Source organism: Pongo pygmaeus, chromosome 1, assembly GCF_028885625.2.
Source record: "Pongo pygmaeus isolate AG05252 chromosome 1, NHGRI_mPonPyg2-v2.0_pri, whole genome shotgun sequence".
NCBI lineage: Eukaryota > Metazoa > Chordata > Mammalia > Primates > Hominidae > Pongo > Pongo pygmaeus.
In genome coordinates this window covers 154,438,253-154,464,876 of record NC_072373.2, presented here as the reverse complement: position 1 = coordinate 154,464,876, position 26,624 = coordinate 154,438,253, and the positions used below count along the sequence as shown (strand labels likewise).

At 40.8% G+C, this 26,624-nt stretch overlaps 1 protein-coding gene and 1 pseudogene across 6 annotated transcripts in view; one reads left to right on the top strand and one right to left on the bottom strand.

Moving 5' to 3' along the window:
• ACADM (acyl-CoA dehydrogenase medium chain) overlaps positions 1-25,813 on the top strand; it is a 42,468-nt gene extending 16,655 nt beyond the window's left edge. For 3 of the 6 annotated variants that reach the window (XM_054494556.2, XM_054494536.2, XM_063654039.1), the window contains 6 exons: positions 463-593; positions 7,924-8,032; positions 11,547-11,687; positions 12,579-12,674; positions 23,428-23,676; positions 25,008-25,813. In XM_054494556.2, the coding sequence (XP_054350531.1) occupies positions 463-593; positions 7,924-8,032; positions 11,547-11,687; positions 12,579-12,674; positions 23,428-23,676; positions 25,008-25,079 (798 nt within the window). In that variant the 3' untranslated portion in view covers positions 25,080-25,813. Of the gene's footprint in view, positions 1-462; positions 594-7,923; positions 8,033-11,546; positions 11,697-12,578; positions 12,675-23,427; positions 23,677-25,007 lie in introns of all 6 variants that reach the window. The other 3 variants (XM_054494545.2, XM_054494526.2, XM_063654028.1) reach the window with 1 other exon arrangement.
• LOC129040267 (dihydrolipoyllysine-residue succinyltransferase component of 2-oxoglutarate dehydrogenase complex, mitochondrial-like) lies at positions 3,807-6,699 on the bottom strand (annotated as a pseudogene).
• Positions 25,814-26,624: the final 811 nt, after the last annotated feature.

Genomic DNA, 26,624 nt, shown 5'->3' with positions numbered 1-26,624 from the left:
TTTAGGCCAGGCACTGTGGCTCATACCTGTAGTCCCAGCACTTTGGGAGGCTGAGGCAGAGGATTGCCTGAGCCCAGGAGGTTGAGACCAGCCTAGGCAACACAGTGAGACTCCATGTCTACAAAAAATTTAAAATTAGCTGGGCATGGTGATGTGTGCTTGCAGTCCCAGCTGTTATACACGGGAGGCTGAGGCAGGAGGATTTCCTGAGTCCAGGAAGCCGAGACTGCATTGAGCCTCTGCACTCCAGCCTGGGCAAGAGAGTGAGACCCTGTCTCTTACAAACAAAACAGAAAAGTTTTTACATTTGAGTGGTTTCTTTGATTTTGTGAGAACATTTTAATTTTAGATATTTAAAAATATTTAAAATACAGCTTAAAAAATAATATAGTCCTGTTTCCAAACAGTCAAAATTTAATCACTAACATTTAATTTCATTTCTCTTGTTTTTATATATTCAAGGCTTATTGTGTAACAGAACCTGGAGCAGGCTCTGATGTAGCTGGTATAAAGACCAAAGCAGAAAAGAAAGGAGATGAGTATATTATTAATGGTCAGAAGATGTGGATAACCAACGGAGGAAAAGCTAATTGGTATGTTGTTCAAAACATCTTTGTATATTTTTTCTTAATTGTTTTATCTTCAAATCTCTCTTTCTTCTTTCTGTATATTTTTAAACCACTACAGTTAAGGTATGTTTGTGGAACTGGAAGGCCTATAGGAGATTATAAACAGTTCAGTGATTTTCAAAAACTATTTTTAAGCCCCTGCACTATTTTTTCAAATTAACTCTCAGAAGTTTAATGTGTAAAATAAAATACAAATGCGTGCTCTGTTTGAATCTGATTAGGAAGGTTAGCACTCTATCTACTTGGCTTATTATCTCCACTCCTCATCTCCTATACCAGCCGCTCCTTGGAATCCCTAAAACTCTAAGGAAAAAGGAAAACCTTTGGTATAGTGCCTGTCTCCAGTTGTCAGAAATAAACAGAGTCAGTCTTAAAACAGGTTATGTATTAGAGAAGACAGAATTTGACTTTAATAAAATCTGAAAATTTCTAATACATGGTCAAAAAATAATGAAGTTCAACAAAGGACCAAAAATAATTTGTATAAATATAAAATACTAAAGAAAAACACTTGATTATTTGTTGATAAAAGATGAGGAAAGTTCAATAAGTAACTCTTAAGTTCAATAAGAATCAATAGTATGAGCCTTTAAAAAGCCAATGTAATTTTAAGCCAAAGTAGTAGAAGTACAGCATCAAATAGAGAAAAAATGGTGACACTTCTGGGCAACACATTTTAAAACATGTATTGAAAAACTTGACTAAATCTAGAAGCAGGTAAGTGTCTTGCATTAGGAGGAGCCTACAAAATATGTTCTGCAAAGCAAAGCCTTGGTTATTTTGGAAGAATCTTGAAGTTTTTCAAATATTATTACACAGAAAGATGATCAGGCTTATATATTTACTTCAGGATGCCAGCTTAGAATTAATGAGTGAAAGTTAGAAAAACGTAGAATTTAGCTTAACATAAAGACAAGCTTTCCATCAGCAGTGCTGTTAAGTTGTCATGGGAAATACTGTATTTACCCATCACTACAAGTATATAGAGAGTTTCTAGAATAACTTTTTATTGATTGGAATAATGTACTAAATGACCTGTCTGTCTCTCTTTGTAAAAAATTCAGATTCAATATATTTGTGTGCCATATACTACAGTTTTCTAGCAAATAAAATATCATTTTTTTTCGGAGTGAGCCTACTAAAAAGTTATTTAGATTAAACATATCAGTCAATTCCTTATGAGCATCCTAAATATATTCAGTATTATGGAGTGCTATATCTTTACCTTTAAGCAATTCCTGGTAATATCAGCAACTAATAAAAAGGGAAGAAACTATTAAAATTTAACAAGTTGAGAGAAATCTAACAACGCAGTTTGAAGTTTTTGTAATTTTAAAAACGGATTAGCCAGGTGCAATCACTCACATCTGCAATCCCAGCACTTTTGGAGGCTGAGGCAGGAGGATTGCTTGAGCCCAGGGGTTCAAGACCAGCTTGGGCAACATAACGAGACCCCATCTTTACAAAATTAAAATAAAAAGAAAAACTGATTACAACTGTTCACTGTTCATATAGTAAGGCAAATTAGGTAATATATGAAACCAGATAACAATTTTTATGATTTTGTTACTATTATTAAATAAAACTATAGAATGAGTGGTAATGTATTGGTTTTAACCAAAGAAAATAAGTTTGTGTTGTTTAGGGAAGAATATACGTTTTTAAAAGAATTTTTCGTGTACCAGGATATACAGAACATGAATTAGACAGATGCTTGGATATTTGCATTTTTTTCTTATGTTACACTTCAAAATCTTTCTGAGAAATTCTTCTGTAGGAAAAAATCAGCAAATATTCATAATAACTCAGCTATAACAAAAACACTGACTTGCTGCATAAAGAAACAGTAGTTGGAACATATGGGTCTCCGTTTTATTTATTTTTTTTGAGAACATCTGCCCTTTAATTTGCATTTAAAATCAGTTTCTTTAAATACTTTAGTTACAAGTTCTGAATAGTGAAGACAGAGTAGTAGATGCTGCAGGCACTCAGTATTGGCTCCCACCCCTTCCCCCCTTCCCCACCCCCAGGCCTCACTTCTTGGCTCAAGATATAAAAGGGCACTCTCTACTGGCCCTGGTGTCAAATGTCAGCAGCCTCAGGCCCGGATGCAGTTGGATACAAAGCCATGAATCACAGTAGCTCCAAGGAATTCCAATGATTGTGCCCAGATCCACGGGCAACACACCTTAGAAGTGACCTCATCCATTACACCACTATCTACTAATACCCTCAGGGTGGTTTCCTACCCCAGTCCACGTCCTCCAGATCTGTGTCCTGCAGAGGAAGAGACAAGGCCCCGCTATAACGCAGGAAGGAACAAGAACTGCCTCCTCAGCCCACGTGCTTACAGCAACTTAATTGGAAAGCTCAAGGCAATCTGAGTTAGTCTAGAGTAGACCTCCCTTCCCTAGTCTCTACCAGGCTCTGACCCTTCTTTGGGACCACACTCGGTTCCACTGCCATGATGTACTAGAATCTGCTCTAAGTAAGAACAAGGTGCTAGAATGAGGCCCAGCAACCAGGAGAGGGTTGCTACAGCCCCAGCTGTGTGAGACTGTGCCAAGATGAGTCTTCTTGGTGTGAGCCTATGATGGAGAGCGTGAGGGCAGGCCTGGGCTCTCCTTCTATCATGATTACAACATGTGACCTCAGGGGACCTCTGCCCTCTCCTCCCACTCACACACCCAGATCCCCTGGCCTGTGCTTCCTGGAAGAGGTAGAAGAGGCATCTTGAAGTCAATGACAATGGAGAATGAAGGTGCCACTGAAGAAGCAAAGCAGCACCTCTTTGCCTGTGTTCAATCCCTCCACACAAGTGGAATCAAGGGAGAATGTGCACAGCCAGGACAGAGGCTGCTCTGAGCTTGGGAGGCACAGCATCCTCCTAGATCTCTCTGCAGAACAAACTTTCGAAAGATAGGAACTTAATCACATGGTCCCCGGGGGTTTCTCTATAGTATACCAGCACTAAGGAGAAGCAAAATCATCTTTGCAGAGAGCTGATGGAAGAAAGGCAGGAATATGAATGAGCATCCATTAAGGCTCTCTCTCAAGCTTAAGGAATTAAGATATTCGAGGGTATGAGACAGGTGCAGAGAGGGAGACAGCCTGGCAGGAACACCAAGAAAAGACCTGTGAGTGCTGGTTACATAGTGCTCTGCTTCCTTACTTGAGGCCAACAGCATGTGCATGCCTGTCACCAGGCTAACCTGGGACCCGTGAGGGGACAGGGAGAAGACTGGTTTTCAGTTCCTGCGTGATCAATTTGTAGGGTGTGTGGGTTCCTCCTAAAGATCCAGGAGGAGGACTCTGGGATCCTCTACCACTGCCTTGATTTTGCGGAGGAAAGTCACAGCCTCTCTGCCATCAGTCAGCTGGTGATCATAGGTCAGTGCCACGTACATCATGGGCCGCACCTCTACCTTGCCTCCTATAGCCACTGGCCTGTCAGAGCTGCCATGCATCCCCAGGATGGCAGACTAAGGGGGGTTGATAATGGGTGTTCCAAAGAGCAAGCCAAAAACGCCTCCATTGCTAATGGTGAAGGTACTGCCATCCATATCTTCAATGGCAAGTTCATTCTTTCGGGCCTTTTCTCCCAGTTCAATGATGGTCTGTTCAATATCTGCATAATTAATAGCTTCCACATTCCTGATGACTGGAACCACTAGACCCTGTGGGGTGGCCACTGCAACACTGATGTCAATATAATCCCTATATACCACCTCTTTGGTTGTATCGTCAATCACTGCATTTACAACAGGCTGTTCCTGCAAGGCAAAGGCTGAGGCTTTCACAAATGCCAACATGAAGCCTAGTTTGAGGTTGTGTTTCTTCAAAAAAGCCCCTTTGTGCCGAGCCCTCATCTCCTGGATGTTACTCATGTCAATCTCATTGAAAGTTGTCAGCATTGCACATATATTCTGGGCCTCCTTCAGACGCTGAGCAATGCACTGCCGCATCCTGTTCATTTTCTCCCGATGTTCTGAATGCAGACCTTTGCCAGCTCCTGGCTCAGCTAGTGGTGGGACAGCAGTGGGTTTTACTGCAGACACAGGTTTGCTAGAAGGAGGTTGTGAGGGCAAGGGTACCGGTGGCATCTGAGTGGGTATGGGTGCTGCAGGGGGAGGAACTGCCACTGCTATAGGTTCTGCTTTTGGGGCTGCAGCAGCAGGAGCTTCAGCCGGCTTGGCCTTAGCAGGAGCAGCACCAGTTTTCCTGAGTGTGAAAAGCAGAGTGCCTCCTTTGACTTTTCCCCCATCAGGTACCAAAAGAGCTTCAATCATGCCATTTGCTGGTGATGGAACCTGCACCGATGTCTTGTCAGTTTCAATCTCACAAACTGAGAGGTGAGGGCGTGCTGGCAGTCCTCACAGCCCTCGTTCACTCTGGCAGTCCTCACAGCCCTCGTTCGCTCTCGGCGCCTCCTCTGCCTGGGCTCCCACTTTGGTGGCAGTTGAGGAGCCCTTCAGCCCACCGCTGCACTGTGGGAGCCCCTTTCTGTGCTGGCCAAGGCCGGAACCGGCTCCCTCAGCTTGCAGGGAGGTGTGGAGGGAGAGGCGTGAGTGGGAACCGGGGCTGCGTGTGGTGCTTGCGGGCCAGCTGGAGTTCCGGGTGGGCGTGGGCTTGGCGGCCCCCGCACTCGGAGCAGCCAGCCAGCCCTGCTGGCTGCGGGCAATGAGGGACTTAGCACCCGGGCCAGCGGCTGCGGAGGGTGTACTGGGTCCCCCAGCAGTGCCAGCCCACCGGCACTGTGTTCGATTTCTCACCGGGCCTTAGCTGCCTCCCCGCAGGGCAGGGCTTGGGACCTGCAGCCCGCCAGGCCTGAGTCTCCCACCCCCTCCATGGGCTCCTGTGCAGCCCAAGCCTCCCCGACGAGCGCCGCCCCCTGCTCCATGGCGCCCAGTCCCATCGACCGCCCGAGGGCTGAGGAGTGCGAGTGCGTGGCGCAGGACTGGCAGGCAGCTCTACCTGCAGCCCCGTGCGGGATCCACTGGGTGAAGCCAGCTGGGCTCCTGAGTCTGGTGGGGATGTGGAGAGTCTTTATGTCTAGCTCAGGGATTGTAAACACACCAATTGGCACTCTGTATCTAGCTCAAGGTTTGTAAACACACCAATCAGCACCCTGTGTCTAGCTCAGGGTTTGTGAGTGCACCAATGGACACTCTGTATCTGGCTGCTCTGGTGGGGCCTTGGAGCACCCTGTGTCTAGCTCAGGGATTGTAAATACACCAATCGGCACTCTGTATCTAGTTCAAGGTTTGTAAACACACCAATCAGCACCCTGTGTTTAGCTCAAGGTTTGTGAATGCACCAATCAACACTCTGTATCTAGCTGTTCTGGTGGGGCCTTGGAAAACCTTTGTGTCTACACCCTGTATCTAACTAATCTGATGGGAATGTGGAGAACCTTTGTGTCTAGCTCAGGGAATGTAAGCGCACCAATCAGTGCCCTGTCAAAACAGGCCACTCGGCTCTACCAATCAGCAGGATGTGGGTGGGGCCAGATAAGAGAATAAAAGCAGGCTGCCCGAGCCAGCACTGGCAACCTGCTCGCGTCCCCTTCCACACTGTGGAAGCTTTGTTCTTTCACTCTTTGCAACAAATATTGCTACTGCTCACTCTTTGGGTCCATGCTGCTTTTATGAGCTGTAACACTCACTGCAAAGATCTGCAGCTTCACTCCTGAAGCCAGCAAGCCCACGAGCCCACAGGGAGGAAGGAACAACTCCAGACCTGCCGCCTTAAGAGCTGTAACACTCACCGTGAAGGTCTGCAGCTTCACTCCTGAGCCAGCGAGACCACAAACCCACGAGAAGGAAGAAACTCTGAACATATCCGAACATCAGAAGGAACAAACTCTAGACGTGCCACCTTAAGAGCTGTAACACTCACTGCAAGGGTCCGCGGCTTCATTCTTGAAGTCAGTGAGACCAAGAACCCACCAATTCCGGACACAAAACCACTTCATCTTCTGCAACTGTGTCTCCAACAGCTTTCTCCCACCTGACATCTCCCTCTGTGACAGATTCTGCAGACGCTGGGGTTTTGACTGTAACCAAGTCATCCTTGCATACAGCTGTAGTTCTGAAGAAGCAAACACTGAAGACACTTGTTAACTTCCTGCTGTTAGGGTAACCTGGTCCCTGGCATAAGGAGACCCCAGGCAGGGAACGTCTCCCTAGAGGGCAGTTCCCCTTCTGGAAGGCGGAGAGCGAGCGGCTGAATGCCTGGGACACACAGCGGGACCGGGACAGCATCATGGCGGCCGGGTCTCCGTTTTATATTATTCCTTTTCACAGGCAGCTCTATTTGCCCTCCTTTTCAAGATAGCATGCCCCTTAAAGAATAAAATTAGTTTTGGGAAAGAAAAAGTGCCAGTTTCAAAAGGCACAGACTGTCTTGTTGTAATAATAATACTATACCAGGAATTTTTACTTACAACTCACATTACTAAAAGAAAGTTAAATAGCATACTATAGTCCCTCCTTATCCTTGCAGGATACATTCCAGGACCCCCAGTGGATGCCTGAAACCTCAGAAGTACCAAACCCTGTGTATACTATGTTTTTTTCCTATACATATATACTTATTACAAAGTTTAATTTATAAAGTGGGCCCAGCAAGAGATTAACAACAACTACTAATAAAATAGAACTATAACAATGTATTGTAATAAGTTATGTAAATGTAGGCCAGGCATGGTGGCTCACACCTGTAATCCCAGCACTTTAGAAGGCCCACGTGGGAAGATCCCTTGAGTCCAGGAGTTTGAGACCAGCCTGGGAAAGGTAGTGAGACTTCATCCCTACAAAAAATAAAAAATTAGCTAGGCATGGTGGCACATGCCCATAGTACCAGTGACTCAGAAGAGGTGGAAGGATCGCTTGAGCTGGGGAAGTCGAGACTGCAGTGAGCCAAGATCATGCCACTGTACTCCAGCCTGGGCAACAAAGTGAGATCTTGTCTTAAAAAAAAAAAAAATTATGTAAATGTCCTCTTTGTCTTTCAAAATATCTTATATATACTTTACTGCAGGTAGCTGAAACCACAGAAAGTGAAACCCCATGGAATGGGGGAGGGCGTACTGTGTTATTAAGACATAGACCTCAAATACTAGCTCTTCCATATACTAGGTAGGTGACTAGGCAAGTTTTTAAACCTGATTATTTCCTCATTTGTAAAATGTAGGTAATAACAATTGGGATTGTTAAGAGAATTAACTGAGAGAGCAATCACCATGTGTTATTTGCTGATATTATCACCATTATCGGGTATGTGTATCTCTTAGGTATTTTTTATTGGCACGTTCCGATCCAGATCCTAAAGCTCCTGCTAATAAAGCCTTTACTGGATTCATTGTGGAAGCAGATACCCCAGGAATTCAGATTGGGAGAAAGGTAAAGTATTTATCAATGATTAGGGCCCCAAACATTATTTTAATTATAAATTGCAAAATTACTTAACTTTCCTTTAATGAAAACATTTGTATGTATTAAGTTGGAGTAAAAATGAAGCTGTGTTTTGATGATATTAGATCAAATAGTCTATATACTACTGGAGATTTTGTGAACAGTCTTTTCAAGTCATTTTGAAAGAGTAGTACCAACCTGTGGAGAAGGCTAATAACAGCTGTGAGGAATAATGAAGTAAAATCAAGCTATCATTTATATTACCTGACCAATAATAAGAATTTTGGATATTTCAAAGGACTTTCCCACTCTTTTCCCCATTGGATTCTCACAGCGACCTTTTGGTAGGGTAAGTGGCATTATGCCCATTTTACAGATAAAAACAATGTGACATAATTGAGATTTTACTAGGTCATACAACACTAAGAAAAAAGTCTATGCCTGAAAAGAGTGTAGAAAGTAGCAAATAGCCTTGAATGTGGAAAGGCAATAAAGTCTTACTTAAATAAGAAAAGGTAATTTAACATATTTGAAAAGGTTTGTATTCTGAATATGTGGAGATAAATTTGGCATTTAAAGTAGACTAAAGAGAAAAGAGTGTAAAATTTTATAAATCAGAATTTAAAATTATAAATTTTATAAAAGAGGAAAGAAATGAAGTCAATAAAGTTTTTTGTTTTGTTTTTTTTTTTTTTTTTTTGAGACAGTGTTATGCTCTGTTGCCCAGGCTGGAGTGCAGTGGCAGGATCTCAGCTCACTGCAACCTCTGCCTCCTGGGCTCAAACAATCATCCCACCTCAGCCTCCTGAGTGGCTAGGATTATTGGCATGCACCACCACACCTGGCTAATTTTTGTATTTTTTGTAGAGACAGGGTTGTGCTGTGTTGCCCAGGCTGGTCTCAGACTCCTGGGCTCAAGCAATCCTCCCACCTTGGCCCCCTAAAGTGCTGGGATTACAGGCATGAGCCACTGCACCCAACCAAGGTCCCAAAGTTACAGGCAGAGTTGAAATCAATATGAAGGTGTCCTAGGTCCTTACCCAGTGTAGTTTCTGATACTGTATTGTGCTATATTTTCATCAGATATTAAAGGTGGACTGCACTTGACAAAACAGATGATACTGTTGTATATAACAAAATATAAGAACTAAAAATTGTTGTGCTTTTCCCAAGAAATTGTTTTTTATTTGTGTAACAGATCATGTTTCTGTCTTAGGAATAGTTGCTAGCAAACTTGGCCAAATGTATGGCCCATCTTTAGAAAGTATAAAGGACCTAACAGCTTATACTTTTTTTAGTAGTAAACTCACTCCTGATTTTATCTTGCTATTTCTAGTTTTTTTTCTTTTTGCCTAATTTTCTCACTTGAAAAAAAAATCTACTTCAATAAATATTTATGTAGTGCATACTATATACGGTATTCTAGCTATTAGGGATACAGTATGGATCAAAATGGACAAAAATCCCTGGCCTTAGGTAAATTACTTTCTGGTGAGGGATACAGATAATTATATTGTGTATATTTAAGCCTTCTTAAATCTTTATTGAAACAAATAGATATTTACAAATTTGTGAAATTTGATGTTTTCAGGCCAGGTCTGGTGGTTCATGACTGTAATCCTAGCACTTTGGGAGATTGAGGTGGGAGAACTACTTGAACCCAGGAGTTCAGGACCAGCCTGGGCAACATATTGAGACTTCACCTCTACAAAAAAATTTTAAAATTAGCCAGTTGCAGTGACGCACACCTGTAGTCCCAGCTACTTGGAAGGCTGAAGTGGGAGGATCACCTAAGTCCAGGAAGTCAAGGCTGCAGTGAACCACGCTCGTGTTGCTGTACTGCAGCCTGGATGACAGAGTGAGACCTAATGTTTTCAAATGTTTTGTGTTTTAGAAATTATATGGTTTGAGATGAGCCCAGGAAGCATTTTGGTTTTAAATGTTGTGGGGTTTGGGATGAATCTGGTAAGGTGTTTTCTCATTATATCTGCATGGTGGTCCAAGATTCTAGTTTATTAACTTTTAAAGACAAAATAAAGGGATGTTGGCTTCTTTCTAGGTCAAACTATTGTTATCATTTCTCAAACTCAGAAGCAGACTATTAAAACCAGCAAATTAAAGGATTAGTTTATAGCTCTTTGTTTACATTGCTCCTGTTTTCTCATTCTGCTTATTAAAAATGAGATCTTTTTTTCCTTATTAAGAGTTATGTCTGCAACTTCCTCTCATGATTCAGCATAACACTAATAGTTATATGCAAAGAGAAAGAGAAATAAAAAATAAAGCAAATGTATCAAAATGTTAACAATTGGTGAATCTATTATAGATGAAGGGTATATAAGTACTTATATGCCTATTACAACTCCTCCATTGGTTTGAAAATTTTTAAAACAAAAAGTTGAGGGAATGTAGCTAGTTTAGTAGTTTCTTATAAAGTCAAACATACACTTACCACATAACCAGTGCTCTTAGATAAACACCCAAGAGAAATGAAAATAAAGACCTATATACAAATGTTTATTGCAATTTTATTAATGACTGCTAAAAAGGAGGGGAGTATCTGTCAACTAGTGAAAAGATAATGAATATATGGTACATCCATAGAGTGGGATACTACTTAGCAGTAAAATAAATGAATTATTGATCATTCAGCACCATGGATGAATCTCAGAAGCACTATACTAAGTGAAAAATCAGACACAGAAAGCAGACTTTATTATTTCACTTAAATGACGTTCTGGAAAAGGAAAAACTACGCGGAGAGAAATCACAGAGTGGTTGCCAGGGGATAGGTGTAGAATAAGGAAATTGACTATAAAGGGAGAACAAGGTAACTTTTTGGGGTTCTAAAATACTCTATATCTTGAGCATGGTGGTAGTTACACACATATACATTTGTCAGAGCTATTAGAAATGTATACATAAAAATGGTGACTTTTCTACATGTAAATTATATCTCAGTAAACCTAATCTTAACAAAGAGTCAAAGGAAAACAAAATCAATTTTTATTCAGTAGATTATTTTACTAGTTCTATTAAGATTAAAGGTCTAAATCAGATTGTGTTTACTAAATGTTTTTTCTGACATGGTAAAATAGATAGCTTTCAAACATATAATGAGATTTGTCTTTGTTGATAAGATGTACTTGTAGACCTTTAGACTAGTGTCGGTTTCAAAATTTGTGAAACATTGTTTTGGATTATGGTTGGCAAATTTTTTGGTCAAGGTCCAAATTATAAATATTTCAGGCTTTGCAGGCCATCTCTCTGTCACAACTACTTAGTTCTGCCATTGTAGCAAGAAAGTAACTGTAGATGATATATGAACAAATAGGCGTGACTGTATTCTAATCAGGCTTTCTTTGCAAAACAGGCATTGCAGACTACAGTTTGTTGATCCCTGTTTTAGGTAATTGCAGAAAGTCAGGAAACAGTGATTAAAGCAAAAATTGACGCTGGCTCAAAAAAAAAATTCCTTAAAATATATCAATTTTCTTATTAGGAATTAAACATGGGCCAGCGATGTTCAGATACTAGAGGAATTGTCTTCGAAGATGTGAAAGTGCCTAAAGAAAATGTTTTAATTGGTGACGGAGCTGGTTTCAAAATTGCAATGGGAGCTTTTGATAAAACCAGACCTACAGTAAGTAATGTGGGTTGATAATCTTTATAGGATCTTTTATTTATTACATTAAATAAGTAGTTTTACTTTAAAATTGTATGTTTAGTGTGTTTCTCTTTTTAATATCTGCTTATTTTATTAAGGATATAGGAGAAATACTGTTATCTTCTGTTCTTTTTTTTTTTTTTTTTTTGAGACAGAGTCTCGCTGTGTCAGCAGGCTGGAGTGCAGTGGTGCAATCTCAGCTCATTGCAACCTTCGCGTCCTGGGTTCAAGAGATTCTCCTGCCTTAGCCTCATGAGTAGCTGGGCCTACAGGCGCACACCACTCTGCCCAGCTAATTTTTGTATTTTTAGTAGAGATGGGGTTTCATCATGTTGGCCAGGATGGTCTCGATCTCTTGACCTCGTGATCTGCCTACCTCGGCCTCCCAAAGTGCTGGGATTACAGGCGTGAGCCACCGCGCCTGACCATATTGTTACTTTTCTTAATTTTTTAGATAATTCTTCAACTTTTCTTACCATCCATTATAGAAATTATTTTAGCAACTGCAAAATTACTGTAGTTGGTGCTAGATTTAGAGAGGCAGTCCACCCTAAATATGGTCATCCTGTTAATATGTACTCATTTTTTGTTTTTACTCATTAAGAATATTTCCCCTAGTAAGGTTTCTCTTGTTAAACAAAAGCAATGACTTTTTTCTAGAGTATGATATTATGCCTAACAAATGCCTCTTACTACCTTTAATTAACAAATAATATAAACTTACGTGCCTATTCCCAGCTCCCCACCAGTTTCTTGTTGCTGTACATCACCTTCTCTTTGTACACTCCCTAACATAGACACTTAGGCAGATATTGTGTGTTTTAAAGATAACATGAACTTTTGCTTTATAATATGTTAAAATACTAGGTAGCTGCTGGTGCTGTTGGATTAGCACAAAGAGCTTTGGATGAAGCTACCAAGTATGCCCTGGAAAGGAAAACTTTTGGAAAGCTACTTGTAGAGGTAATTTTAATACTGCTTGCTTTGTTCAAATGTAAAGACACTCATTTTCATTTAATATTTAGAAATGATTTTTAAACCACAAACTAATCAATTTCTACTTTGATAGCAAGAAGATAATGTGGTTTTATCAAGATGAGTTTCAAAGACATTTCTTTTTAGAGTGTGCCACTAACTATTGGTTACTTCTGAACCTGACACTGTGTTATGCGTTTTTTTTTTTTTTTTTTTTTTTTTGAGATGGAGTCTTGCTCTGTTGCTCAGGCTGGAGTGCAGTGGCACAATCTCAGTTCACCACAGCCTCCGCCTCCCGAGTTCAAGCAATTCTCCTGCCTCAGCCTCCCAAGTAGTGGGAACTATAGGTGCGCACCACTATGCCTGGCTAATTTTTGTATTTTTAGTAGAGATGGGGTTTCACTATGTTGGCCAGGCTGGTCTCGATCTGCCCGCCTCAGCCTCCCAAAGTGCTGGGATTACAGGCGTGAGCCGCTGGGCCCGGCCTTGTGCTATGTATTTTAAATATATTTTCTAGCCGGGCGCAGCGGCTCACGCCTGTAATCCCAGCACTTTGGGAGGCTGAGGCGGGTGGATCACGAGGTCAGGAGATCGAGACCGTCCTGGCTAACACGGTGAAACCCCGTTTCTACTAAACATACAAAAATTAGCCGGGCATGGTGGTGGGCGCCTGTAGTCCCAACTACTCGGGAGGCTGAGGCAGGAGAATGCCATGAATCCAGGAGGCAGAGCTTGCAGTGAGCCGAGATCAGGCCACTGCACTCCAGCCTGGGCGACAGAGTGAGACTCCGTCTCAAAAAAGAAATATATATATATATATATATATATATATAAAATTTTTTTTTTTCTAATTCTCTCAGTAACCCTTTCTTGGGTAGTGTTATCTCTTTTAAGGATCAAGAAACTGAAGCTCAGAGGTATTAAATGATTTGTCCAAGGCCACACAATTTATAAGTCACAGATCCAGGATCCTATTTTATGCTTTTTTTTTTTTGGGTGGGAGACAAAGTCTTGCTCTGTTGTCCAGGCTGAAGTACAGTGGCATGATCTGGGCTCACTGAAACCCGCACCTCCTGTGTTCAAGTGATTCTCCTGCCTCAGCCTCCTGAGTTGCTGGAACTACAGGCACACACCACCACACCCAGCAAATTTTGGTATTTTTAGTATAGATGAGGTTCCTTTATGTTGGCTGGGCTAGTGTTGAACTCCTGGCCTCAAGTGATCTGCTTGCCTCCGCCTCCCAAAGTGCTAGGATTATAGGCCTGAACCACTGCGCCTGGCCTATGTTATACTCTTAATTCTTGTTACTTCCCATGTCCTCTCGAGTATCAGATAATTTTAGTACTATAAAGAGTCGTGTCTTCCATGAATTTCCAGGGTAATTCTTAACTCTTACCCCTTCAAATATTGATGCTCCCCCATTATCTGTATTCTCTCCTGCAACTCACTATGAGTTGTATAGTGAACCTCCTATTTCTTTCTTTTTTTTTTTATTTTTTGAGACAGGGTCTTGGTTGCCAAAATGTGAGTGCAATGTTGCAGTCATGGCTCATTGCAGCCTCTCGGTATCAAGCAATCCTCCCACCTCAGCCTCCTAAATAACTGGAACTATAGGGGCACACCACCATGCCTGCCTAATTTTTTTATTTTTGTAGTGATGGGGTATCACTGTGTTGCCCAGGCTGGTCTCAAACACCTGAGCTCAAGCAATCTTTCCACCTCAGGCCCCCATGAGCCTCCTATTCCTATCTCCATTTGTCAGTGGTTCTCAAACTATCTGTGGTGAAAGACCAGTTTGTTTTAATTTCCAGTTAATGTGGACCATTATTTTTGTAAAATATAAGAATGTCACAACAATGTTAAATTGCTGTAAAAGTTTCTAAATGCTTATTCTCATCTTCTGTACCATCAACCAGTAACAGTTTGTGAATCAGCACTGTGGACAAACTTGGATCAGCACTGCTCTGTGTCCCTTAACCTTAGTTTCATAATTTATCTTTCTGCACTGTATTCTAGATAATTTTTTCAGATCTGCTTTCTAGTTCTCTTATCTTGTGCCTAATCTATTTAATCTATCTGTTGATTTTTTATTAATGACTACTTTTCATTTCCAGAAGTTATATTTGGTTTTTTCCATTATACCTTCTTTTCAACATCGTACCGCCTTTTCCTTTTTTGTCATTAATCGTGTAAACATTCTTCATTTATAATCAATTTCAGATTTTTTTGTTATCTTCAATTCTTAGGGTGCTAATCTTTCAAGGTGTATTGTGTCTCCTAACTCTCTTATGGTCAATTATTTTGCTTTTATTTTTTATTTGTAAACAACTTACCTGCAGGAGGTACTATATTTCTCAGAGCATTATGGAAGCATTTTAGAAATTGGCTTTTGTACTTTTTTGGCACTTTTGTTAGGTACTCCAGAGATTTCACCATTCTAAGAGCTGTTATTTTACATTAATTTCTTGACTTGGGGAATCCTGTATCACAGAGCTCGTACATTGATCTCACACATTAAGAAACTCCCTACATTCCAGTCTGGGCAACAGTGTGAGACCCTGTCTCAAAACAACAACAATAACAAAAGTCCTTTTTTTTCTTGTTCTTTTTTTAACCCTCCTGGGCAAGAGATCAGCTTCTTTGTGGCCCTCCTATACTGATGAGCCCAGACTTTTAATTGCACCTTTGGAAAGCAAAGCTTTTACATGCAGGGAGTCTCAGTTTTACCCCTTAGATTGTTCATGCTCACATCGAAATCTCCTGTTCTTATGTGTTTCTTAAAACTCTGGTTCCTATCCTGCTGAGCCCAAATCTGAGTCTGATTTTTTTTTTCCTCCATGTTATCTCTTCTCCTCAGGATTTAAATTCCTTTTTAGAGGCACTTAGAGATTTCTGTTTCTTTCCTATGAGTTTTTTTTTTTTTCTTAACCAAGTATTTCTTTGTTAACTCCTTCATGTTGCCAGGGCTGTACATTTTACTAAATGTTAGTTTATCTTTTTCATAAACAAATTTCAACCTAATGCTTTTCAGTGAAGATCTGTCATCGTCTTCCAGGTCCTCCTTACCCAAGTATCTGATGATAACTGTATTTTTGGCTTTCAACTCAATATAGAATCTTCTCCTTTTATGTTCTTTTTCTTATAAATTCTAAAGATTTTTTTTCTTATTAAATATTGAAAAATCTTAGTTTTTCCTTACTGCTTAGCTCAAAATACAGTCTTTTATCATTTGATTTCTGCTGAAGATTTGCTTCTCTTTTAAGCACTCTGCAAAATGCTGATAGCTTCTTTTTTTTTTTTTTTTTTTTTTTTTTTTGAGACAGGGTCTCACTCTATTGCCCAGGCTGGAGTGCAATGGTGTGATCTCAGCTCATTGCAAACTCTGCTTCCTGGCTTAAGTGATCCTCCTACCTTAGCCTCCTGAGTAGCTGGGACTATAGGCGTAAGCCACCATGCTCAGCTTTTTTTTTTTTTTTTTTTTTTTTTTGTAGAATGGATTTTTGCCATGTTACCTAGGCTGGTCTCGAACTCCTGAGCTTGAGTAATCCACCCATCTTGGTCTCCCAAAGTGCTGGGATTACAGGCATGAGTGACTGCGCCTGGCCTAGTTTTGCATTTTTAATTAATAGGTACAGTGATATGACACCATAATTCCTTGTCACTCCTTTGCTAGTTGTCTCCCAACCCATTTGTGTGCCCTTTGAAACTTCAGTTTTTTGTTTTTGTTTTTTTTTTTTGAGACGGAGTCTTACTCTGTTGCCCAGGCTGGAGTGCAGTGGTGCGATCTCTGCTCCCTGCAACCTCTGCCCCCGGGGTTCAAGTGATTTTCCTGCCTCAGCCTCCTGAGTAGCTGGGATTACAGGCACCTGCCACCACACCCGGCTAATTTTCTTTTGTACTTTTAGTAGAGATGGGGTTTCACCATCTTGGCCAGGCTGGTCTTAAACTGCTGACCTTGTGATCCACCCACCTCGGCCTCCCAGTGTTGGGATTAGAGGCGTGAGCCACCATGTCCAGCCACTTCAGTCTTTCAGTCTGTGTACTCTTATATATAGCATTATGAATAAAAAGGGTCAGGTTATTCTTGGAATCCACAGTTAAATAATTGTTTAGCCATTTCATGTGTGGTATTAGAAAATATACAATGATCTGCCCGAGGGTTCCAAGATGGCTGAATAGGAACAACTTCAGTCTATAGGTCCCAGCGTGAGTGACGCAGAAGACGGGTGATTTCTGCATTTCCAGCTGAGGTACCGGGTTCATCTCACTGGGGTTTGTCGTACAGTGGGTGCAGCCCACAGAGCATGAGCCGAAGCAGGGCGGGTCATCACCTCACCCAGAAAGCGCAAGGGGTCGGGGAATTCCCTTTCCTAGCTAAGGGAAACCGTGACAGACGGTACCTGGAAAACTGTGACACTCCCACCCTAATACTGCGCTTTTCCAACAGTCTTAGCAAACGACACACCAGGAGATTATATCCCTCGCCTGGCTTGGAGGGTCCCACAGCCACAGAACCTCGCTCACTGCTAGCACAGCAGTCTGAGATCAAACTACAAGGCGGCAGCAAGGCTGAGGGAGGGTCATTGCCATTGCTGAGGCTTGAGTAGGTAAACAAAGTGGCCGGGAAGCTCGAACTAGGTGGAGCCCACCGCAGCTCAAGGAGGCCTGCCTGTTGCTGTAGACTCCCCTCTGGGGGCAGGGCATAGCTGAACAAAAGGCAGCAGAAACTTCTGCAGACTTAAACCTCCCTGTCTGACAGCTTTGAAGAGAGTAGTGGTCCTCCCAGCATGGAGTTTGAGATCTGAGAACAGACAGACTGCCTCCTCAAGTGGGTCCCTGACCCCTGAGTAGCCTAACTGGGAGAGACCTCCTAGTAGGGGCTGATTGACACCTCATACGGCCAGGTGCCCCTCTGAGACGAAGCTTCCGGAGGAACGATCAGGCAGCAACATTTGCCATTCTGCAATATTTGCAGTTATGCAGCCTCCGCTGGTGATACCCAGGCAAACAGGGTCGGGAGTGGACCTCCAGCAAACTCCAACAGACCTGCAGCTGAGGGTCCTGACTGATAGAAGGAAAACTAACAAACAGAAAGGACATCCACACCAAAACCCCATCTGTACGTCACCATCATCAAAGACCAAAGGTAGATAAAACCCACAAAGATGGGGAGAAACCAGAGCAGAAAAGCTGAAAATTCTAAAAATCAGAGCGCCTCTTCTCCTCCAAAGGAATGCAGCTCCTCACCAGCAACGGAAGAAAGTTGGATGGAGAATGATTTTGACGAGTTGGGAGAAGAAGGCTTCAGACAATTGGTAATAACAAACTTCTCCGAGCTAAAGGAGGATACTGGCAAACCGAATCCAGCAGCTCATCAGAAAGCTTATCCACCACGATCAAGTTGGCTTTCTCCTTGGGATGCAAGGCTGGTTCAACATACCTTGAATCAATAAATGTAATCCATCACATACAGAACCAATGACAAAAACTCATGATTATCTCAATAGATGCAGAAAAGGCCTTCAGCAAAATTCAACAGCTCTTCATGCTAAAAACTCTCAATAAACTAGTATTGATGGAATGTATCTCAAAATAATAGCTATTTATGACAAACCCACAGCCAATATCATACTGAATGGCAAAAACTGGAAGCATTCCCTTTGAAAACTGGCACAAGACAGGGATACCTTCTCTCACCACTCCTATTCAACATAGTGTTGGAAGTTCTGGCCAGGGTAATCAGGCAAGGGAAGGAAATAAAGGGTATTCAATTAGGAAAAGAGGAAGTCAAATTGTCCCTGTTTACAGATGTCATGATTGTTTATTTAGAAAACCCCATCATCTCATCCCAAAATCTCCTTAAGCAGATAAGCAACTTCAGCAAAGTCTCTGGATACAAAATCAGTGTGCAAAAATCACAAGCATTCCTATACACCAACAACAGACATACAGAGAGCCAAATCATGAGTGAACTCCCATTCACAATCGCTTCAAAGAGAATAAAATACCTAGGAATCCAACTTACAAGGGATGTGAAGGACCTCTTCAAGGAGAACCACAAACCACTGCTCAACAAAATAAAAGAGGACACAAACAAATGGAAGAACATTCCATGCTCATGGATAGGAAGAATCAATATTGTGAAAACTGCCATACTGCCCAAGGTAATTTATAGATTCAGTGCCATCCCCTTCGTGCTACCAATGACTTTCTTCACAGAACTGGAAAAAACTACTTTAAAGTCCATATGGAACCAAAAAAGAGCTCACATTGCCCAGACAATCCTATGCCAAAGAACAAAGCTGGAGGCATCATGCTACCTGACTTCAAACTATACTACAAGGCTACAGTAACAAAAACAGCATGGTACTGGTACCAAAACAGATATGTAGACCAATGGAACAGAATAGAGCCCTCGGAAATAATACCACACGTCTACAACCATCTGATCTTTGACAAACCTGACAAACACAAGAAATGGGGAAAGGATTCCCTATTTAATAAATGGTGCTGGGAAAACTGGCTAGCCATATGTAGAAAGCTGAAACTGGATCCCTTCCTTACACCTTATACAAAAATTAGTTCAAGGTGGATTAAAGACTTAAATGTTAGACCTAAAACCATAAGAACCCTAGAAGAAAACCTAGGCAGTACCATTCAGGCCAAAGGCATGGGCAAGGACTTCATGACTAAAACACCAAAAGCAATGGCAACAAAAGCCAAAATAGACAATTGGGATCTAATTAAACTAAAGAGCTTGTGCACAGCAAAAGAAACTACCATCAGAGTGAACAGGCAACCTACAGAATGGGAGAAAATTTTTACAGTCTACCCATCTGACAAAGGGCTAATATCTAGAATCTACAAAGAACTCAAACAAATGTACAAGAAAAAATCAACCCTATCAAAAAGTGGGTGAAGGATATGAACAGACACTTCTCAAAAGAAGATATTTATGCATCCAACAGACACATGAAAAAATGCTCATCATCACTGGCCATCAGAGAAATGCAAATGAAAACCACAATGAGATACCATCTCATATCATTTAGAATGGCAGTCATTAAAAAGTCAGGAAACAACAGGTGCTGGAGAGGATGTGGAGAAATAGGAATACTTTTACACTGTTGGTGGGACTGTAAACTAGTTCAACCATTGTGGAAGACAGTGTGGCGATTCCTCAGGGATCTAGAACTAGAAATACCATTTGACCCAGCCATCCCATTACTGGGTATGTACCCAAAGGATTATAAATCAAGCTGCTATAAAGACTTCTATGAGCAAAGATGTAGGAGGATTTCCCACACACACCAAGCAACTGACACTAGCTGGGTATCCTCCAACTTAGTTCTGACACTACCTACCCAGAGATAGCATCAGATCCCACTGGCTTAGTCTCACAAGACTGCCCCTTCTTTTCCCCTAGTTGCAAGTCCTGGCCTCCAGAACTTCTGGCTGACTGGCTTCAAGTTGGGGTTCCCATGACCTCATCTGTGAATTCCAGTAATTTGCTAAAGCAGCTCACAGAACTCAGGGAAACACATTTACCAGTTTATTAGGAAGGATATCTAATTTTTTTACTTGTTTTTTTAATTATTATTTTTTTCATACAGAGTCTCACTCTTGTTGCCCAGGCTGGAGTGCAATGGCATAATCTCAGCTCACTGCAACCTCTGCCTCCTGGATTCAATTGATTCTCCTGCCTCAGCCTCCCAAGTAGCTGGGATTATAGGTACCTGCCACCATGCCTGGCTTTTTTTTTTTTTTTTAAGTAGAGACAGGGTTTCACCATGTTGGCCAAGCTGGTCTCAAACTCCTGACCTCAGGTGATCCACCCACCTTGGCCTCCCAAAGTGCTGGGATTACAGGTGTAAGCCACCACGCCCAGCCAGGAAGGATATTTTAAAGGATACAGAGGAAGAGATGTGCAGGGTAAGGTATGAGAGAAGATGCATATGCCTTCCATGCCCTCCCTGGGAATCTCACCCTGTAGGAACCTCTGGAAGCTCTCCAAACCCTGTCCTCTTGAGAGGTGAAGCCAGCTTGACTTCCGGAGTCGAGTGGGGACTTGGTAGACTTGTCTGTCTAGCTAGAGGATTGTAAACACACCAATCAGCACTCTCTGTCTAGCTAAAGGATTGTAAACACACCAATCAGCGCTCTGTGTCTAGCTAGAGTATTGTAAACACACCAATCAGCACTCTAAAAATGCACCAATCAGCTCTCTGTGTCTAGCTAAAGGATTGTAAATGCACCAATCAGCAGTCTGTAAAACAGACCAACCAGCACTCTGTAAAATGGACCAATCAGCACTCTGTAAAATGGACCAATCAGCAGGATGTGGGTGGGGACAAATAAGGGAATAAAAGCTGGCCACCCCAGCCTGCAGTGGCAACCCTCTTCGGTCCCTTTCCACGCTGTGGAAGCTTTGTTCTTTTGCTCTTCACAATAAATCTTGCTGCTGCTTACTCTTTGGATCCACACCACCTTTAAGAGCTGTAACACTCGCCACGAAGGTCCGCAGCTTCATTCTTGAAGTCAGCAAGGCCACGAACCCACTGGAAGGAAGAAACTCCGGACACATCTAAAGGAACAAACTCCAGACACACCATATTTAAGAGCTGTAACACTCACTGCGAAGGTCTGCGGCTTCATTCTTGAAGTCAGCAAGACCAAGAACCCACTGGAAGGAACCAACTCTGGACACACTCTTGGGTGTTCATGGAGGCTTCATTACGTAGGCATGATCAATTAAACCATTGGTCATTGATGATTTAACTTGACTTTTAGCTCCTCTCCCCTCCCTGGATGTTGTAGGGGTGGGGCTGAAAGTCCCAACCCTCTAATCCTGCCATCGTCTTTCCAGTGACCAGCACCACGCTGAACCTATCAGACAAAAGACAGCACTTTGGAGATCCCAAGGAATTTAGGAGTTGTATGCCAGGAAACAGGAACATATTTCCATCCTATAACATATCTTGGCCATATAACTACTCATAGAGCACTTACTATCCCTTATTGAAAGTATTTGTTTTATGTTTTCTATTTAATTCTGAGTCTCTAAGTCTAAGAAGCATCTTTTAGTTGTTGTTTCCTTTGTCTTGGTATCTGATACAGTGCCACATGATTTTTCTTTTTCTATGGCAACTGTCTTTTTTTTTTTTTTTTTTTTTGAGACAGAGCTTTGCTTTTGTTCCCCAGGCTGGAGTGCCGTGGTGTGATCTTGGCTCACCATAACCTCCACCTCCCAGGTTTAAGTGATTCTTCTGCCTCAGCCTCCTGAGTAGCTCGTATTACAAGCATGCGCCACCATGCCTGGCTAATTTTGTATGTTTAGTAGAGACGGGGTTTCTCCATGTTGGTCAGGCTGGTCTCAAACTCCCAAACTCAGGTGATCCGCCCGCCTTGGCCTCTCAAAGTGCTGGGATTACAGGTGTAAGCCACTGCGCCCAGCCAGCAAATTTCTTTTAGAAAGTCCTAGCAGAGGCTGGGCATGGTGAATCACACCTGTAATTCTAGCATTTTGGGAGGCCGAGGCGGGTGGATCACTTGAGTCCATGAGTTTGAGAACAGCCTGGGCAACATAGGGAGACACCTCATCTCTATTCAAAAAAAAAAAGAAAAGAAAAAAAAGAGGCCGGGTGTGGTGGCTCACGCCTGTAATCCTAGCACTTTGGGAGGCTGAGGCGGGTGGATCACCTGCGATCAGGAGTTTGAGACCAGCCTGGCCAACATGGTGAAACCCTGTCTCTACTAAAAATACATAAAAAAAAAAAAAAAAAAAAAAAAAAAAAAAAAAAACCTGGCGTGGTGGCACACGCCCAGCTACTCAGGAAGCTGAGGCAGGAAAATCACTTGAACATGGGGGGCGGAAGTTGCAGTGAGTCGATATCGTACCACTTCACTCTAGCCTGGGCAAAAGAGTGAAACTCCGTCTCAGAAAAAAAAAAAAAAGAAAGTCCCAGCTACTTTGGGGGCTGAGGCGGGAGGGTCATTGAGGCTGCAGTGATCTGAGATCATGCCATTGCATTCCAGCCTGGAAAACAAAGTGAGACCCTGTCTCAAAAACAAAAACAAAAAAATTAGGCAAACTGAAATTGAAGGACATTTTACATAAAATAACCAATCAACGTTCTTCAGAAGTGCAAAGACATGAAAGATAAGGAAGGATTGAAGAATTATAATAGCCTGGGGAAGAATAAGAAGAAATAACTAAATTCAATGTATAATGATGGAAAAAGAACATTAGTAGAAAACTTGACCAGATTTGAGTAAGGCTTATAGTTTAGTTAATACTATACCAGTATTTAAGAAGAAATAACTAAATTAAATGTGTAATGGTGAAACAGAAAAAGAACATTAGAAAACTTGACCAGATTTGAGTAAGACTTATAGTTTAGTTGTTAATACTATACCAGTGTTAATGTCCTGTTCTCGATCATGGCACTATGGTTTGGTAATATGTTAACATTAGAGGAAGCTGGGTGTAACTTCTATAAACCTAAAATTAGTTAATGAAAAGTTTAAAAGATAAAAAATAAAAAGGTCAGGCACAGTGGCTCATGCCTGTAATCTCAGCACTTTGAGAGGCCTAAGTAGGAGGACTGCTTGAGGCCAGGAGTTGCAGACCAGCCTGGGCAACATAGCAAGACCCCGTCACTATAAAAATAAAAAAGCCCTAGGAAAAAACTTTTAAGTTTTCTCAATAAATATCCTTTAACTCTTTTCTTTTTAATTCTAGCACCAAGCGATATCATTTATGCTGGCTGAAATGGCAATGAAAGTTGAACTAGCTAGAATGGGTTACCAGAGAGCAGCTTGGGAGGTTGATTCTGGTCGTCGAAATACCTATTATGCTTCTATTGCAAAGGCATTTGCTGGAGATATTGCAAATCAGTTAGCTACTGATGCTGTGCAGATACTTGGAGGCAATGGATTTAATACAGAATATCCTGTAGAAAAACTAATGAGGGATGCCAAGATCTATCAGGTAAGGTTAAAGATGATTTTTTTGGTTTGCAAGGAGAGAGAATATTCATAAATGACAACGTGGATTTCTGATTATTTAGAAATTTTATGTTCCTAGTAGCAATAAATGACTGTCATATATGGCTGTGAGCCAGTTTTTGGAATTAATTAATAGAAAGAAGAATGTTATTTGTGATTAAGTATAAGTCTGAAGAGAGAATAGGCTGAAAAAAATGGTACAGACGTGTATTATGTTTGGATTAGATTTCTTTGAGTTTTAACAGATTAGCTAATTGTAACCCAAACTTTTCTCTCCAAAAAGCATGCATGTCATTTAAAATTAATTATTTTGATTTGAATCTTGCCTGACAACTATTTAATTTATTGTAACTATACTTGGAGTCAAAAACCAACATCAGGAGACAGTGATGTAGATTAATTCCAAATTAAATTGGTAGTAAAAAAAACTTAGGAGGAATTCAGTAAAGGGAAATATAAATGTGCATGTTCTGTACATGTGGCTTAAGTAATTAATAATTACCACATTCTTGCTCCTCAGTATCTCTTCCCTTGCTCCCCCTATACCTAGCAAATTATTTGACTCATCCAGTCATTGGAAATATTGAGTTCAAATCAAAATGCTAGAGTGAGAAGGAATGTTAGACATAGTGCAGCCTCTCCATGTAGACGTGAAAAAACTGAGGTCTAGAATTTGTGCCTTATCCAAAATCACAGGTTTATGTGGTGATACTCTTCCTCTCCTAGAGCCTTTAATTATAATTATTGCTATTATTATCATCAACCGCTTAGCTTTTCTCTGCCATCTGAGAAGATGAACTAACGAATGGCTAAAGTTAGAAGTTTAGAATGTAAATAAGGTCTGACTCTTGAAATGAAATCCTTGTAGCATCTGTTTCTTTAGCAACTCTGTTCCATAGGCAGTGGGAGAAAAAAAAAAAATTAAGAGTAAGAATAAAAGACTGAAGGAGACAGCTAGCTAAGAACAGTTCAGAAAATTTGGACAAATATTTTGGCCACATTAAACTTTAGTTTTCCCAAACTTTCTGAAATGTAAATATCTTTTCTTTTTTTATGTTTTGAAAAACATAAAAACTCTTCTCCAAAATTTTGATAAATGGCTTTTTATAATAACTTAAACCAATCTTTAGAGAACTCCATATTTTCAGACTTTCACAAAATCAGGTTTTGGAATCTGTAGAGGCTAGAGACCCTATATATGGTTTGATTTGGTTTTATATTACAACACAGCTTTTACTACTGTCTAAAATGTTGAATAAATCGAAGTATTTATGTACTGAAGATATTTAACCTACACTTATATTTTTCTTGCAGATTTATGAAGGTACTTCACAAATTCAAAGACTTATTGTAGCCCGTGAACACATTGGCAAGTATAAAAATTAAAAAAATTACTGTAGAAACTTGAATAACTAGAACACAAGCCACTGTTTCAGCTCCAGAAAAGAGAAAGGGCTTTAACGTTTTTTCCAGTGAAAATAAAAATAAATCCTCTTATATTAAATGTAAGCAAGTGCTTATTATAGTAGTTTATACTTTTGCTTAATTCTGTTATGTCTCTTAAGCAGGTTTGGTTTTTATTAAAATGATGTGTTTTCTTTAGTACCACTTTACTTGAATTACATTAACCTAGAAAAGTACACATGTTATTTTGATCTCTTAAGATTAATGTAGCAGAAATTTCTTGGAATTTTATTTTTGTAATGACAGAAAAGTGGGCTTAGAAAGTATTCAAGATGTTACAAAATTTACATTTAGAAAATATTGTAGTATTTGAATACTATCAACTTGACAGTGACTTTGTAGACTTAATGGTATTATTAAAGTTCTTTTTACTGCAGTTTGGAAAGCATTTGTGAAACTTTCTGTTTGGCACAGAAACAGTCAAAATTTTGACATTCATATTCTCCTATTTTACAGCTACAAGAACTTTCTTGAAAATCTTGTTTAATTCTGAGCCCATATTTCACTTACCTTATTTAAAATAATAAAGCTTGCCTTAAATTATTTTTATATGACTGTTGGTCTCTAGGTAGCCTTTGGTCTATTGTACACAATCTCATTTCATATGTTTGCATTTTGGCAAAGAACTTAATAAAATTGTTCAGTGCTTATTATCATATCTTTCTGTATTTTTTCCAGGAAATTTCATTACTTCGTGTAATGTATATTTCTTGTATTTACTATGATGAAAAAAGTCGTCTTTTGAATTGAATAAAGTTACCTGTTCATTTTTTATTAGATTATATTTTTAAAGACCTCAGAAAATATAAATATGAAATAATATAAGAACCCAAATCTCTGAATTTAATATTTCTTTGTAATTCTAAATATCAAATACTGCTAAACTGTTATACTAAATGGAGTGCTTTCTGACATCACATCTCATTCGCCAGTTCTCTGACATCAACTGTGTCCTACATTTTAATTCTGTTCTGACACTATGCAGCAGAGTTAGGCTCAATTCCATAAGGCTGCCCTCACTTCAGAGGCCAGTCACAAGTCCTGACTCCCCAAGCTACCCGTACTCTGTCCAACATGGCTACAAATTCAGGTATTCCCATGACCCTGCCCTCAGGGTCGATAATTTGCCAGAATAGCTCACAGAACTCAGGAAAACACTTAACTTACATTTACCTGTTTATATCATAAAGGGTACAACTAGGAACAATTAATGAAGAGGTGCATAGAGAAAGCTATGGAGGGAGAAGGGAGGTGCAGAGCTTCCATGCCTTCTTCCAGCATATTACATTCCCTGCATGTCTCTGTATTCCTCAACTTGGAAGCTCTCCAACTCAAATTCAATAGTTTCCATAGAGCTCAATCTCCAGTCCTCCACTCCTCCCCAGAGGACCAAGGTGAAAGCTGGAAGCTCCCAACTGTATTAGTCTCCTAGGGCTGTCATAAAAAATACACTGGAGACTTGGTGGC